The 17,912-nt window shown below is 45.2% G+C and overlaps 1 protein-coding gene across 5 annotated transcripts in view; it reads right to left on the reverse strand.

Annotated features, from left to right (window-relative positions):
• The window catches only part of COL14A1 (collagen type XIV alpha 1 chain), a 145,475-nt gene extending 127,823 nt beyond the window's left edge, over nt 1-17,652 (reverse strand). The window contains exons 1-3 of one of the 5 annotated variants that reach the window (XM_083450334.1): nt 17,382-17,652; nt 11,283-11,409; nt 12-128 (exon numbers count right to left, since the gene is read on the reverse strand). In XM_083450334.1, the coding sequence (XP_083306460.1) occupies nt 12-128; nt 11,283-11,385 (220 nt within the window). In that variant the 5' untranslated portion in view covers nt 11,386-11,409; nt 17,382-17,652. The remainder of the gene's footprint in view (nt 1-11; nt 129-11,282; nt 11,410-17,381) is intronic. The other 4 variants (XM_083450335.1, XM_083450332.1, XM_083450333.1 and 1 more) reach the window with 4 other exon arrangements.
• Nucleotides 17,653-17,912: the final 260 nt, after the last annotated feature.

Here is a 17,912-nt window from a genome sequence, read left to right on the forward strand (position 1 = left end):
CCTCCCCTTACCTGCATTTGGAGTGACGAGGAGTCTATATCCATCAATCTGCCCTTTAGGGGCTTTCCATGAAATCTGAACACTGTCATGAGCAACAACAGTGTATCTTAATCTCGACGGCGGGGCCACTGGAAGGGAAGCAAAAATATAAGCACTGAAGGACTTATCGCACTTTGTTTAAAACGTAAGATTACAGCACATACAGACATTCAAATTAAACAAGAGACGACACAATTTTCAGACAAGACAAAGGATGCGGGTTATCAGGAGAGTCCCGTGATGAGCGTCTATTAGTTTGTAAAACGACGTTGAAATACGTCAAGGTGAATTGTCAGTTCCCAAAGACATAAGCTACACAATAAATGTAAAAAAGCACTATTGTCCCCACAGGGAAAGACAAAGAAACGTTGGGGTTAGAGGTTAAAACATCCTAGTTGAGCAAGCAAAGTCAATGCACAAACTTTATTTTGGTGTGTATTATCTGTTCTTTGTTATATTGTGGTGCAGGGAACATTCTAATGGGCTCTTTATAGCTTTCAGGGGTCTCCTGGAGAGTAGGGAAGTGGAGATTGCTCAAGGTCATATTGTGAAAGACTTGGGAGGGCATGAATTTTGAGTATGTTTTAGAGTGCATGCAGGAAAAAGGAGCATTGTAATTTCCAAAGGGTGGTGGGTGGACCACGTTAACAACATGGAATACACTGATTTGCTGGAGTTCCCGAGCCTACCAGCAATTAAGTGTGCTAGAAGTCCCTTAGTTTTAGGCAGAATGTCACTTAGAATAGGTCTACTCTGTAACCGCTTTGCAGATGACTAAAGCAATAATTTTTAACAAAATAAACATAAATCTGCCCAACTGATATGGCTTCCCACTGATGGACCCTACAAATTTTAGTCCTCTGAAATTCTCCTCCAGAGAATTTCCAGGCTATTTAAAATTGCCAGAATTCCCATGAGAGGTGTGGAAAAGCCATAGCAGTTAATTTATTTGACGTGGCTGTGTAGGCAATCCTGTATGCTGGTACAACATTTTAAAAAGACATCCCATAGTGCACATACCACCACCCCCCCGGCAAATACATCTATTCCTGATATCAGAATCACAGATCTGCCTGTAGCCAAGCACTGCACAATTTGCAATCCACTCAATCAAACCAGGAGCTTAACAACCTCTGGTTGGGTGCTGCTTGAGGCTGTAGAGACAGTAGGTTGTCAGAGATCTAGAAAGCCATCATACGCAGCTGGTGAGCTGGGTTTGGCAGGGGAGACAAGTTGTGCAGACTTGCCTTGGAGCTCAAAATAACTAGCAAGGCACAAGCCTCGCAAATTGCCTGGAGTGCGATGGCATATGAGCAACTCTCCTTCTCCACCCAATACCACGCCTTCCTCTGCTAAACGTGGCAAACCTCCAAGCAATTCCACCTTCACCCTATGCCTGCCTCGCTCATCCTTGCCAAACCAAAAGTTCCCATTTCCTAACCCTACAATATCCTCAAGCTTTCCACTGCAATGTCCTATTGCTCCTTCCCATCTCAGCCATTCAACTTGGTGAGGTTGCTGCATCGTCAGCAAAAGAAATGGGAACCCGTTGTGCTTGAAATGGTATTGAAAGGCTTCTCCTTCTGGTGTGTGGTCCATGCACATCCATGCATGAACTGATCAGGAGCTGCAAAAGTCTTACATGAAGGCACCTTTTGGGCTTCTTTCTCTGTGCCTGAACATCCCAGCAGTTCAGAGCAACTTCACATAATTGATGTATGTGCTAACTTTTTTAAATAATGAAGCTGAGCCCCAAAGCAAACCAGAAAAGTAACATGTACACACACACACACACACACACACACACAGAGCATACATAAATCCTACCATTAAAACATCGGGCCACTTTAATGCCCAACCGCACTTCCCCCAGTTTATCTGAGCAACGGTGAGAAGTGACTGGTCTTGTATATAGCCTCAAAAGGAATTTAATATACATGACAGCAACTGAGCGATTCAGGCAAGCAGAGACAAGCAACATGAGCTGGATAAATGGAGTCAGAGAGAGGAATGACAGAGAATAGGTCAGCTTTGTCACATCTCAGTTAGGTGTGCTCCCAGCAACCAAGCTACATGACCAGCAGAATCACATCTGAGATAGCTTTTCTGAGCTCTACCACTCCAGACATATTTGAACTGCCTTTATTGTAACATGGTGCTCTCTTGATCTCACACACTCATGAACAATGAAACATACAATCCCTTTTCTGCAGTCTGAGTGGTACAGTTTAGAAAGAGTTGCACTATGTGATTCAGCTGATGAGGGTGAAAATGCCCTAATAATGGGGTCTTACTATCACCACAGGGACGCAGGTGGCACTGTGGGTTAAACTACAGAGCCTAGGACTTGCCGATCAGAAGGTCGGCGGTTCAAATCCCGCGACAGGGTGAGCTCCTGCTGCTCAGTCCCAGCTCCTGCCAACCTAGCAGTTCGAAAGCACGTCAAGTGCCAGTAGATAAATAGGTACCGCTCTGGCGGGAAGGTAAACGGCATTTCCGTGAGCTGCTCTGGTTCGCCAGAAGCGGCTTACTCATGCTGGCCACATGACCCGGAAGCTGTACGCTGGCTCCCTTGGCCAATAAAGCGAGAGGAGCGCCACAACCCCAGAGACAGCCATGACTGGACCTAATGGTCAGGGGTCCCTTTACCTTTACTATCACCACCCCAAGCCTTTGGGAAGCCATACCTATGCATTTAGATACAAACAAACAAGACTGAGTACCTGAGCAATCCATGCTTAATCAGAATCTGGTTGAACAATGGTGGAACTGCCCATTAAAATAAAAGGAGAAAAGACAAGGATCCAAAACCAACAGCACTTGAGTTCTCAACTAGATGCCAGGGGCAACCTCACCAAGCAATTGAGACAAAACTTTTTAATGATTTGTTTGTGCGGAGGTTAGACAACGTTGCATCTGGTGGAAGTGCCAGGGTGCAACTCAGCTTGTGTTGCAGGCTGATGTACCTGCGTGAGAAAGGGTAGGTAGAAAGAGGAACCAGTTTGCTTCCTCAAGTGTCCAGAGCTGATCTGGCTTCACTGTTAGACTGATGCTGAAGTCACTTCCTGCTTTGCTACACTTCCTATTTCTTCTTCAAGTGTCAGGGTGCAACTCAGTATACTTCCAACAGTACATTTCCTATCACTTTTCTTATTGCAAGAACACCATTGCAATGCTACAACCTGAACTTGCTACAAAATGTGATTAGATCCTACTGCAAAATAGCAACAGGAGCCCCCAAGTTGGAGCGGGGGGCGGAGCAGAGATCACTTCTTAAGACCTGCCATTTGCATTTCAAAGGAAGCTCACAGTCCTGTGATTGCTCAGGCTTTTTGTGGCGATTTACATAAAACAGGCATGTCCAACAGGTAGAGCGTGATCTACCGGTACATCACTGGACGTCTGCAGTAGATCGCTGGTAGATCATTGGCTCCCCCCAAAGAAGCTGAACAACTGTGGCTCCCCTAAAACAAGCTCAACATTTTCCCTCCTCCCTGAAAAAACTCAAAAACTTTGACCCGAACCCCCCCCCCAAAAAATGGGCCTTCCTCCTTCCGAAAAAAATCTCAACAACTTTGACCTGAACCCCCAAAAGGGGGTAGATCACTGCCAGTTTTTAACTCTAAGAGTAGATTGCAGTCTCTTGAGAATTGGCCACCCCGACATAAAAAATATGTACATTAATTGGATTAACACAAGTACAGTGGTACCTCGGGTTAAGAACTTAATTCGTTCCGGAGGTCCGTACTTAACCTGAAACTGTTCTTAACCTGAAGCACCACTTTAGCTAATGGGGCCTCCTGCTGCCACTGTGCCGCTACTGCACAATTTCTGTCCTCATCCTGAAGCAAAGTTCTTAACCCGAGGTAGTATTTCTGGGTTAGCAGAGTCTGTAACCTGAAGCGTCTGTAACCTGAAGCGTATGTAACCTGAGGTACCACATCTAGTATGCTGCTACACTTACACACTGGCTTGACAAGAGCTGACAGTGTCATCAATTTGCACTCATTTGGGCAATGGCCTGACCCTTCCTTACCAATAACCACACCTTTCAAATCTGCAGTGGCAAAGACTGAGGGATAGGCCCTCTCTTGGGTGACCAAGAGTCCAGAGGGGGGTCGTGCTACGCTCAGTTGATCAGGGTTATGCTATGCTTCTAGTGATCAGCAGTGGCACAAATCATTATATAGCATGCTGATGACTGGTGGTTGCTGCTAAGAGGAAGGGTCCTTCCACTTGGCTGTTGCAGAATCTTGGGTTGTGCAGAGGTTGGTAGTGGCAGCCTCTGGAATCGGACCAAGATGGTCTGTCCAAATCAATTCACTTCAGTATCTGTGAGATTAAAAGGATGCCTGACCTTCTCTGGAATGTGCTCATGGCTTTGCATTTTGGTCATGCTTAAAAGATGCTCACCACACCCACAAATACCCATCAACTGCAACGACCAGCAGACAACCTTGGGCCAAGAGGAAACACACCAACCACCTCCACAGGTCTTTGAAAATTTGGACCTCTTTTGGGGCAGGGGTGAGGGGATGGAAGGGGAGGAGAAATATAACAACAATGAGATAAGAAGTGGCCTGCTGAAAATTTAGTGTATCAGATTCATATTGAAGTAACTGCGGGGTTCTCTGACACATTTTAGAAAACTCAGCCGACTGCTGTTACAAAAGGCAACACTGAATTCATTTTCAAAGTGTGAGACTCTCAATCTCAGGGCTGCAAAGGTTTCCTGCATTACAGGGGGTTGGATTAGATGATTCAGGATCTCCAATGATGGGGTGAACCAGAGACGAATGAACCAAGAGATATGACTAGCACCAAGAGAGGTTCATTAAAATATGAAATTACATTGACTAATTAATTCACTTTGTCCCTCTTAAGCAAGGGGGAGCACAGACCCCTCCCATCCTGTTGATCATCTGACATCTTAAATAGGTCAGCTGATTGATAGATGGGCCGTCCCACCCACCTGCCAAAGTTGACCCATTGGGGAGGGAGAGATAGTAACCATCTGAGCTCTCTGTTCATCAGCTGGAGAGCAGAGTTTTCAATCCTGCTCTCTGCAGGGGTCTGAGCAGGATTTAACCCTCCCTGCAAGCTGGGAGGCTAAACTCTTTTGCTTTGGATACACACAGTAGTTTCCTGTGGCTAAGTGGCCAGCTCAGCCAATGAGGAATTGAACTGTGCCCATCAGCTGACATCACCCACCCGTTAGTGTGACACTACCTGATTGACAGGTGGATGTGACTTTGGGAGAAATGGCCTCACAGGCCAAATTGACATGTAAAGAGGAGGTTCCTCACTCCTGCTATTAAGCGTAAGCCTACTGAGAAGCAGACATTTCAGTGCGCCTTGGCTTACTCACAAGTAAAATTGGTATAGAATTACAGCCTAAATAAACCTTTGGAGCAACCACACAAAAATGATTATCAGGAACTTTTTAATGTTTGGTGCCTTATTATGTTTTATGTATTCTGTAAACCACCCACAGGGTGGGGTATAAATAAAATAAGTTGTTGTTGTTGTTGTTGTTGTTGTTGTTGTTATTTCAGGGTGTTTCCTCACCCTCCACAGAGAAGAAAGAACGACAATGGCAAAAGCATACAATTATTGCATTTGCCAGGTAAAACAGTATAGAAGGGGGGGGGGTGAAGACCTCTCAAATTAAGTAGAAGCAAGGAGACTTGTCTGGATATAAATTAAGAGACCCTGCACTTGCTGGCCAGTGCATTAATTGTAATTAATCACTTGCCTGGTAGCCATAGGCAACAATGAATTGAATTCACTTGTTCTCTTCTTCCACCTCCACCCCTTTTGTGCGGTGTCTTTTTAGATAGTAAGCCCAAGGGCAGGGACTGTTTTCACTGATAAGGAAGCTGCTCTGGAACGTTCTGGCTGAGGAGTGGGATACAGAGACTTTGAATGAATGAATGAGAACAAGATGCTAAGCCATTGAAGGAGTGGGGTGTGTGTGAAAGGATGCAGTGGTCTGTCCTTCCTCGGTGATCAGTATAGAAACCAGGTGGGCTGCCAGAGGACAAAAGTCCCCTTCCTTTTCACCCATTATAGAAAGTCAAAGGCTACTGTGGGAGGGGTGTGGCTCTCCATCTGTCAGCCTCCAGCAGGCTAGCAAAATGTTTTCAGGCTAGTAAATTTTCTAGAGGGACACGGGTGGCGCTGTGGGTTAAAGCCTCAGTGCCTAAGGCTTGCCGATCGAAAGGTCGGTGGTTCGAATCCCCGTGGCGGGGTGCACTCCCGCTGTTCGGTCCCAGCGCCTGCCACCCTAGCAGTTCGAAAGCACCCTTAAGTGCAAGTAGATAAATAGGTACCACTTTATGGCGGGAAGGTAAACGGCGTTTCCGTGTGCGGCTCTGGCTCGCCAGAGCAGCGATGTCACGCTGGCCACGTGACCCGGAAGTGTCTTCGGACAGCGCTGGCACTTGGCCTCTTTGAGTGAGATGGGCGCACAACCCTAGATTCTGTCAAGACTGGCCCGAACGGGCAGGGGTACCTTTACCTTTTTTAACTTTTCTAGGCTCCTTTACAAAGTAGCCTTAACTGATTTCATTTCGGTTCCCACCCCTGGCAAGTAAGCGTAATTCAGCCACGTATTTAAAGCATCACGGCGCCACTTTAAGTGGCCATGGCTTCCCCCAAAGAATCCTGGGAATGGTAGTTCATTGAAATTGCATGGAATTGTTAAGAGACCCCAGCAGTCACAAAATTAAAAGACGCCTGCTTCTTGGGAGGAAAGCAATGACAAACCTAGACAGCATCTTAAAAAGCAGAGACATCACCTTGCCAACAAAGGTCCATATAGTTCAAGCTATGGTTTTCCCAGTAGTGATGTATGGAAGTGAGACCTGGACCATGAAGAAGGCTGATCGACGAAGAATTGATGCTTTTGAATTATGGTGTTGGAGGAGACTCTTGAGAGTCCCATGGACTGCAAGAAGATCAAACCTATCCATTCTGAAGGAAATCAGCCCTGAGTGCTCACTGGAAGGACAGATCCTGAAGCTGAGGCTCCAGTACTTTGGCCACCTCATGAGAAGAGAAGACTCCCTGGAAAAGACCTTGATCTTGGGCAAGATGGAGGGCACAAGGAGAAGGGGACAGCAGAGGACGAGATGGTTGGACAATGTTCTCGAAGCTACCAGCATGAGTTTGACCAAACTGCGGGAGGCAGTGGAAGACAAATGTGCCTGGCGTGCTCTGGTCCCTGGGGTCACAAAGAGTCGGACACGACTAAACGACTAAACAACAACAACAATTCCCCTCATAAAACTGCATTTTCCAGAGTGGTTTGAAAACATATCCGTCTTCGCAGAAAACTCTCGGGATTGCACCTCTGTGAGGGGGGAACAGATGTCTCCTAAGAACTCTCAGCATCCATAACATACTACAGTTCCCAGAATTCTTTGAGGGAAGTCATGACTGTTACTGCTTTAAATGCAAAGGGTCGATGGGGCATCAGTCGTGTTTTTGGCTGAACGAGACTAGTTTTCACTGATCTGGCACCACCATAAGCCAGTCCTGTTGTTTAGCATTTTTGCTAATGAACAGTTTACAGTACAGTATTTTGTTATTTTTCTATCTTTTTAAAAAAAATAAATTTATTTAATTTTCCAAATTGTGAAATTTACAATCAACCAAAACAAAAAGAGAATTCCACAAATTCCCATGGACTTTCCTCCTCCCCTTTGTGGATCCTTATATTAACCTTTTCCCTCCTGCATCTTCTCTGTTAATCCAATTCTATCAAATCTCCTTTACAACTGTCATTCCAATCCTACTAATAATTTTAATGGTTTGCAATGATTTTTAAGATAAATTATATCATTTTTGCCATTGCGGCATAGTCCAGGCATAGGCAAACTCGGCCCTCCAGATGTTTTGGGACTACAACTCCCATCATCCTTAGCTAACAGGACCAGTGGTCATGGATGATGGGAGTTATAGTCCCAAAACATCTGGAGGGCCGGGTTTGCCTATACCTGGCATAGTCCATAAATTTAATCTGCCATTCTTCTCTGGTAAGGACTGTGTCATCTTTCCATCTCAAGATTTGTGTTTTAAATGGGCAATGCGCATGCCATCTTAGATCAAATAACATCCGTTTCTTTCACAGGACTATATATGTATGTATCTAAGTGTACAACGCAACTATATACGCACAATACACAAATACAAGTCTGCCTCTTACTGAGTTAGATCACTGTACCACAGGGACTTTGCAAGGTCCTTTTTTAAAAAACCTCAATGTGCAACCCCACAAAGCATATTCACATATGGTCATTTATATGTATAGAAGCTGCCCTGTAAGCAATGTAATATTTTTGAAAGGGGGGTGGGGCGAAAGGAGATCTTGGGTTTGGTGTAAAAATCCTGGGGCTTGGCCCAATAGACCATTTCTTTTTAAAAAAAATAAAAATCATTTTTATTAAATTTTCCACTTTAACAATCCTATCAAATCACATTAAATATTCCAAATTATATCAAATAATCCAAATAATCCAAATATTGGCCCAATAGACCATTTCACCCAGGATTTTCTACTCTGACTGGCAGCTGTCCTTCAGGCCAAGGTTTTTCCCAGTACTGTTATTGGAGGAGATCTTTTTAAGTCTAGATCCGCGGTTCCCAATATGGGGCATATATGCCCTACGGGGGGGGTGATTTGATTTTTTAAGGGGGGCAATTTGGAAGCTTGTTTAGACCAGGCTTCCTCAATCTAGGTCCTCCAGATGTTTACTACAGTTCCCATCATCCCTGACCACTGGTCCTGCTAGCTAGCGATCATGGGAGTTGTAGACCAAAAACATCTGGAGGGGCGAGGTTGAGGAAGCCTGGTTTAGACCAAGTTAATGGCCCTTTAGGCTTCCTCCATGTGAATAGGAGTTCATTTTTTGAATAATAAGAATTATATGTCATGGTGGGGGGGGGCATCAGGATTTTAGAGATGCTTAGGTAGGGCATGGTCATAAAAAGGTCAGCAACCACTGCTCTAGATGTAAGGGACTCTACATGGGTCCTTCTACTGAGCTATGGTCCTTTTCCTATCAGAGAAACAAGAGCACCAACATCACTGATAAGAAGCCGTCACCAAACAAACCACATTTCCAGAACCCATGAACCGGTCACTCGTCCAACACAGATAGGAAAAGAAAGACAAACTCAGTCAGGTGTTTCTGTGCATATACTGGAAACCTACAACACAACAGTCTAGAAGAAATGTGCAGAAAAGTCTTTACATAACTAGATTATCTCCACCCAGCGTTTGCTTGTTTCTTCAAATGGAAAGAGAGAAGAAACGAGAGCCGACAATTTCCGTGCCGATAACTGACCATATAAGGGCCAAAACAGTTCCTTAAAGCAAGTATTTAGCTTAGTTATGCAAAGACTATCATTCCTGCACAAGAAAGCACATACAACTAGAGAAAGTGAAAAAATAAAAATAAATCTAACTCTTGGACAAACACAACAATATATTGATCGGAATGACTTCAGGGCCACCAACCTGGAGAGGGAATCTTTATTTCTGTGGAGCACCTTTATAGCCTGTGGAATAAAATCTCACTTCTTGCAAAAGAAGAAAAAGAATCAGTCTACGTATCGGTGAAGTTAGCTGATAAAAATCAGAAGCTCGAGCTTGTTAAGCGATTTCGCAGGAATGTGCAAGCGTATGGCCGGCAGCGACATTAAAGCATTCATCCAAAAGGAGGCGAGAGACAAGTTCAAGGCCTTTGGGTTTATGCAGATCATATCGAAACTTGGACATTTTTCATTGTTGTTGTTAGTGCTCCAGAAACATAATTCCTGACGACAGACGTGGAAGGTGGTCTGAAATGCTCAGTGTGTGAATCAGAAAGCTGGTGGCTTCCCTTACAGAGAAGAGGACCTCATTTTTTCCTTATATTGTTTGAATTGCAGAGTGTGCAGACAAGCAAATGCAGACTCTCATTCCGGTTGCTAGCATTGCCATTCCCGGCCCACCTTGCTTTCCGGCCTTACGTTTTCCAGAATGCAAGGGCACAAATTCAGTAGATTCAAATCAACTTAATTTCAAGTAAGCATACATAGCACTGGACCATAAAGTGCATAAGATCTTGCACTCGCAAAGTAGATTAGTAGAAATAAATTATGAACTTAGGAAGCACTTGAGAACACATCCAAACAAACATGCCCAGCTTTTTCCAGAAGGGTAACCATGTATTAGTCTACCAATCCTGCTGCTGTAAAGGGTCAGTGGTCTTATTCTGCACACATTTAACAGACAGTACATTTTTCAATTGATTCCAGCTTTTAGCTTTTTGCGCCAATGTGTTTATATACCTGGCAGCTGAGGATGACTCGTTGTGCATCCAATAAAATGGACTTTATTACGTCATAATAAATTTGTTAGAGTGCAATCCAAACCATCTCTACTCAGAAGTAAGTCACATGGAGTATAGTGGAGCTTACTACCAGGTAAATGGGGTTATGATTGCAGCCCTGATTTTCTAAAGTACCAGGAGAGTCTTAGTTATTTATGTCCACCTATATCCATAAACGGAAAGGAATAGTCTTTTGCATACCCCTGCACACATCCAGTTGTCAAAAAGGGTCACAATTCCTAGGCAAACATGGCTGCAGTATTGTTATATTTGTTAAAAGTAAAACCAGCTGTTATGGAACCAAGCAGAAGTGATCAGTTATTGAAGGCAGGTGCTAGAAAACAGAAACTTTGAACAAAACGGAGGGCATGCGTTAAACTGGCAAAGGCTGCATACATTCCACACCTGTTTCATGGAACTGGCAAAAAAATAACTTATTGTGGGGTAGAGGAAGAAGGTACCCTGTTATCCAGACCTGCTTCCTAGAACAATGGTCCACATGCACTCAGAGGTACAGTAAAACGAATAGTATGACCTGCACAAAAACACAAACACGGCATCCTGTCTGGGATTCAAAGTGGCCACTCCTCCAATCGAAACATTCTAGTTTGTCTAAATCAGGGGCAGCCAACATGGTGTCCTTGCAAAATTGTGGAACTACAAAGCCCATCATCCATGGCTACATTGTGACAGGGGATGATGGGTGTTGGAGTTCACATCTGCCAGCACCATGTTGTCTTTCCATGATCTAAATGTTTCCATATGCACTGCTTAATGAGAGAGCGTGAATTGTACACAGGAGCCCCTTTTCTGCACATCAGAGAGCCCTAGTGAAACATAATGGTTTCTTAGAGATAAGTTTACCTTGACCCCGGACGTGTGTCATTAATTGAGCTGTGATGGCTATGAAGACAAAGAGGAACCAGCTCAGCATCTTGAACCAGCGGTGGGTCTTCTCTCTTGTCATCGGATGTATGTAACATCAACAAACCTGTAATCACACAGAAGTATTTAATCAACAGATGTTGCGGTCACCCTTTGGGATTTCAGTTGTGGCTAGCAAGATTCTCATCAAGGTTATTTTCCTGTTAGCTGAGGGGGAAAGGGAAATACAAACGCTATAAAAAATACCGTATTTTTTGCACTATAAGACTCACTTTTTCCCTCCTAAAAAGTAAGGGGAAATGTGTGTGCGTCTTATGGACTGAATGCAGGCTGCGCAGCTATCCCAGAAGCCAAAACAGCAAGAGGAATCGCTGCTTTCACTGCGCAGCGATCCCTCTTGCTGTTCTGGCTTCTGAGATTCAGAATATTTTTTTTCTTGTTTTCCTTCTCCAAAAACTAGGTGCGTCTTGTGGTCTGGTGCGTCTTATAGAGAGAAAAATACGGCATATAGTCACATCCACACCATATATTTAAAGCACATTTAAGGACATGGCTTACCCACCACACAAGAATCCTGGGAATTGTAGTGTACCCCTCACGGAGCTACAATTCCCTTAATAAATTACAGTTTCCAGGTTTCTTCAGAGGAAGCCTCGTGCTTTAAATTTATGGTGTCATTCACAAACAGCAAGACTTACTTCTTGTTGCAATGCTACATTGTCCAATGAACCCTATAGCTCAGTTTTATTCCTTGGAAGAGACTGTGCATGCCCACCCCCCTTTTTTTCTGCTGCAGCCCTCATCTAGTCAGAACTACTATTTTAAAACCGTAAAATAAATAAATAATAGGGAAACAAGGAACAAAGCTATCCCCTGCAGCAAAAATATGCCCTGTGCTCTATAGGTGGAGGGGACGTCACATATTTGCGATTTTTTATTTTTATTATTTTTTGCTTGCTAGAAGCTCAAATATTGTTAGGGCATGCTTGGTGTCTCGTCATGCAGAAAGTCTCATTAGCCTAGTTCTCAGTGAGGTTGTCAGCCTGTGTCTGGGCTGAATCACTTTAGACAACAAATGGGTTGGGTTCTTTTGTTTTTTGTGGTTGAGTGCATGGCACACATTAAACCTTCCTGCACATATTCTAGACTTCTCTAGAATGCTTCTCCCTGAAATACTACTCTTCTTCATGCATGGATATTTTTCTCCTTCTTCTTTTTGGTATGGAGGGCCATATCAGCAGGGGATTTCCCACCAGAAATCTGACATGGTTCTCCAAAGTGATTTATCGCCTTAGCGATAGCTCAGCCTTAGAATGGGAGAAGCTGAAGGCAAACACTTTAAGAACAAAGTGCCCCATCCAACTAAGATCTACTCAGAGTTAGACTAAAGTTACCAGACGTCCCCGTTTCCTGGGGACAGTCCCTGGATTTACAAATCAGTCCCCTGACAAAATCCATCCATTCCGACTGAAGTTGAAAAGTGTCCCCGGATTCATTGAAAAAAATCTGGTAACCTTAAGTTAGACCCATTGAAATTAATAGACCTAAGTCTGAGCAGAGCTACCACAGGATGCAGCCCATAGAGCAGGGCAAACCATAAAGGTAAAGGTAAAGGGACCCCTGACCATTAGGTCCAGTCGTGGCCGACTCTGGGGTTGTGGCGCTCATCTCACTTTATTAGCCGAGGGAGCCGGCGTACAGCTTCTGTGTCATGAGGCCAGCATGACTAAGTCACTTCTGGCGAACCAGAGCAGCACACGGAAATGCTGTTTACCTTCCCGCCGGAGCGGTACCTATTTATCTACTTGAATTTTGATGTACTTCCGAGCTGCTAGGTGGGCAGGAGCAGGGACCGAACAACAGGAGCTCACTCTGTTGCGGGGATTCAAACTGCCAACCTTCTGATTAGCAAGCTCAAGGCTCAGTGGTTTAGACCACAGCACCACCCACATCCCTAGTGAAGGGGATACGGGTTTCAAATTAATTCACTACTAGACTTTCAGCTGCCAGGATAAACATCATTTCTCCAGGTATTAGGGATGCGAATATGCTAGGGGGCAGAATAGCAGAAAGGTCTGGAATAGAACCATCAAGGGGGGAAAAGGTCAGGTCAAAAATGTTTGAGATTTACTCCTTGGGCCCAACAGTCTCTTGTAACTTGAATGGTTTACCGAGGAAGCTTTCACAAGCGTGATGTTAAAACCAATGTAAAATCCAAAGATATTGTTTCTGGGATAAGACAGCATGACCAGCCCAAGGGAGGAATAAAGCTTTCTGCAACATCTGTGTTATTTCAAGTTAAAGTGACATTCAATTTGAAGATTTTAAACTCCAGAATTCACTATATTTTTTTTAATCCCAGCTACTTAATTCAAACTATGAAGGTTATACATACACACATAGCAGGAAGGTTGAGCACATTGCTTGGTAAGGTTTTCAGGATTTTAACCTGAAAATCCCAACTCATCACACCTGGGACAATGGAGGCCAGAAGGACAGGTGTGCAGGTGCCACTGGATTGCGTGTGCTACTTTAAAAAACAAAAAACACGCACATCATTTGAATGGCAATGCCCATCAACTCTGGAGCCTCTGCCCCCTGGCTCCCTCAAATATTTTAGCGGGGGCCTCAGTCCCTAGGAGTTGGCTGCTATGTAGCACATTGTTGAGGGTGAACTGGCTTGAAACAGCAGGCCTTTTGCAAAATCTGTGAGCGGCAGAAATCTCTTCAGTACAACACCACACACATTTGCTTAGAAGGAAGACAGGCATTCAAACAGGAATAGGATTGCATCCTTAAAACCTGACAATTGATGTATGGCAGGCATGGCCAAACTTGGCTCTCCAGCTGTTTTGGGACTACAACTCCCATCATCCCTAGCTAACAGGACCAGTGGTCAGGGATGACAAAACAAAATACTATATCAATAATACAGTATGTGCCTGTTGTTCAGGCACAGGAAAGCTACTGCAACAATCTGAGCAGTATCATTCCCCCCCCCCTTTTTTTTAAAGCTATTCCACACATGTTGGAAACTCATATAGGACAGGTGAAATGCAGCCCTGCTGTTTCAGCTGCTGTGAAGGTTCTCGGAAGCCAACGAAGACTGGCGCCAGCAATGCACCGCAACGGGAAGGCTGGCAGCGGTGATCAGAACAGGAGGGGCAAGACTTTTCTCTGTGCATCTGCTGAGCAGTTGTGTTCATCACATGGTGGCCACACAGGAGAACTCTTGAGCGATGTGTATATGGTATGCTGCTGGGGACAAGCCAGCTGTGGGCAACTTGAGGGGAATGCAGAACCGATAGACGTGAGTCCTTTCTGCAAGTGCAGCACACAATCTGTTTGTTTGTTTGTTTGTTTGTTTACTCCACAGGTAGGCAAACTAAGGCCCGGGGGCTGGACCTGGCCCAATCGCCTTCTAAATCCGGCCCGCAGACGGTACAGGAATCAGCGTGTTTTTACATGAGTAGAATGTGCCCTTTTATTTTAAATTCATCTCTGGGTTATTTGTGGGGCATAGTAATTTGTTCATTATTATTTTTCTCAAAATATAGTCCGGCCCCCCACAAGGTCTGAGGGACAATGGACCGGCCCCCTGCTGAAAAGGTTTGCTGACTCCTGCTCTAATAGCATTAAAAGTTCTGCACTCACTATTAGATCACCAGTAGGATACAGTAGGGAAGCAGGTGGCGCTGTGGGTTAAACCACAGAGCCTAGGACTTGCCGATCAGAAGGTTGGCAGTTCGAATCCCCACAACGGGGTGAGCTCCCATTGCTCGGTCCCTGCTCCTGCCAACCTAGCAGTTTGAAAGCATGTCAAAGTGCAAGTAGATAAATAGGTACCGCTCCAGCGGGAAGGTGTGCTCTGGTTCGCCAGAAGCGGCTTAGTCATGCTGGCCACATGACCCGGAAGCTGTACGCCGGCTCCCTCGGCCAATAAAGCGAGATGAGCGCCGCAACCCCAGAGTCGGTCACAACTGGACCTAATGGTCAGGGGTCCCTTTACCTTTAGGATACCACTCATCATATTACCTGCAACTCTGAATCAAAAGAGAGAAATGCAGCCTGAGTACATTCAACAGGTAAGCTTGCACACTTTTAAGTTTAGAAATATTGGCCTTTGTCATGTTAAAGTGCGGGGCAGGCCACGTGCCAGAACTGGAAGGGAATGACAGGAGACCCTGGCAGGATATTATTAAATAGTCAGCATCCCCACAAACAATTCAAAAGGAATGCTCCTTAGACAGCTGTCATCTAATCTCCCTGCAAACTAACCGTGATAAATGTACAATAAACAGGCCGTCAGGAAGTTCCCTCAATCAGTTTTTGGCACTTCCCACATCTGTCATGTGAACACATAGCTTCCAAAGGAAAGAATGTGCTCGAAAAACTCTCTCTTCCACTTTCTACCTCAAGTTAACAGCATTAACAGACTGCAAGGCAAATCTCTCCCCCCCCCAAAAAAAACCAAAACATTTCCACACATGATACTCAATGTGTTTCTTGCATTTACCACATGTTGCAGAATACAAATATAAAAACCTAGGGCGGCTGGAATGTCCATTTCATTTCACAAAGGCCCCTCTCTGCATTCATTCCTGAATTAACATTCCTGCATAGTCACAAAACAAAACAAGGGAGCTGCAAGGTGCTATTTGCTACACCTGTGACAGGTTCGGAGAATCACCGGTGAAAACGCAAGGCAATCCTGGGGACGGGTGAGCAGAGGCGTTGTACAGTATTGACCTTTCTCAAAAAGTAGCTAAAACATTCCCGCAAGTTACTTATTTTATTGCCTTTCTCTAGTCTCAAAATAAATAAATGGCTTGAATCCCAACAACAAATCCTTGCATAGTGCTGAGGGAAGGCTCTCTGCACATGTTCAGAGGCACTCTGTACTTTCTTACCACTGCACCTACATAACAGGGGTGTGCCCTGCCATTGAGAAGTGAGGGGGATGGGGAAAAGACGTGCAGGTTCAGCCCGGGTTCAAACTGAAGCCTTGCGCATCTCAAGCGAATGGGCGCGCTCTGCACGTGCGCACTGGCACTCTCGCCTTCACTGACGGCCGGGGGAGCGTCCTGAGGGTTTCCCCCACACCGCCGCGGCTCAGATTTAGCCTCGAGGGATTATATTGGGACAGGATCCGTTTCACACAGTCAGCGGGCCTGGCAAGCTCTCCTCCACCATCATCGCCGGCAGAATAGCAGAGCCCCAGGCGCCGAGAGAGGGCTGTTGCTTGCAAGGAAGGAAAGCTATCCATTTATCTGGCAAGGCGCGCTTTTGCGCATTTCTTGGCTGTTCCGATTAGGCAACCGCGCTCCACAGAAAGCGCACAGCACACCCACCCACCCAAATACACAGCCACGTCTCCAAAACCTACAGATGGAGACATTTCTCGCTTTCCCTTTAAACGAACGCGCGCACCCACTCACTCCAAATCCCCTTCCCTTCCTCATCTGCATCTCTCTGGGAAAATTATTTCTATACCCCATCATTACAGGGCGCACAGATGTGTCTTTGTTCACTGATGAAACGAAGGTAAGAAGAATAGGAAAGGGAGGGGGGATTAGCTATTTAGAATGTTTCGCCTTTCTTTCCACCCACCCCATCCTCTCTTAAGGTTTTTTTTTTTTTAAGACACACCCAATTACTATTTTATTTCATTTTTTAAATGGTCAAAGCCGGATGGGTTGGAAATCAAACAAACCTTTGCAGCCAGGAACAATTTTGCTTTAGTGCATTGCAAAGTGGGTGCAATTCCCTGCGAGAAAACCAGACTTTGCAGCAGCAGCGCGCGCGCGCAAGCTCAAAACCAAGCAGCAAACTCTTAGGAAAACTTTGTTTCTCTCCCGTCAGTTGCCCTTTTCTTCTGTTTGATCAGCAGCAATGGGAGAGGAAGAAGGAAGCCGGTGAAAGACTGGAAGGTGGAAATGAGGGGAAAGAGGAGAAAGGGGGGGGGAGTAGCGAGGTGGGTTGGTGGGGGAGATATATACAGCGATTCCAAGACGCAAGAATAATGCCCGGCACCCATTCCCTCTCTTCCTTCTGCAAGCCCTCACCCCAATCCCTTACCTTCTCCACTCCGCTCCTGAGATGAGGAAGGGCAGTCCCGCGGGAGGGTGGGGGGTGTTGCCAGGTGTACAATGGGAACGAGGGAGAAATGTGAGCCTTTTGGTTCAAGCGAGAGGGTTTCTCCAAGTATGGGAAATGGGTTTACAAATCCATCTTGGGAGGAGAGGGGAGTGGTCTTTCAAAGGCACGGTTCCCACAACATTCGTTTGGCACATAGACAGCTGTCTCCCCCCGCCCCCCGTCCCAGGAGGGGGAGGAAATCAAGGCATTTTAAAACACTACGGGTTTTTAAACTGGTTTAAGCTGCTGCACTGCAGCCCAACTTCGAAGTACCAGTACTCCAATATTTACTTCTTAATAGAAATGTATAGGATTGCAGGGTTAACCTTACCTAAGTGCAGGGGTATTTCTCTGTATCCTCCCTTAATTGGAATTATCATGGGGAGGGGGAGGCTGGGGGGCCTGTCACAGTGAAATTGTTATAAACACTCATAAATGCAGTGCTTTTTTCCCCTGGGGGGACGCAGGGGT

Source organism: Podarcis tiliguerta (genome assembly GCF_965153285.1).
Source record: "Podarcis tiliguerta genome assembly, chromosome: 7".
Classification (NCBI taxonomy): Eukaryota; Metazoa; Chordata; class Lepidosauria; order Squamata; family Lacertidae; genus Podarcis; species Podarcis tiliguerta.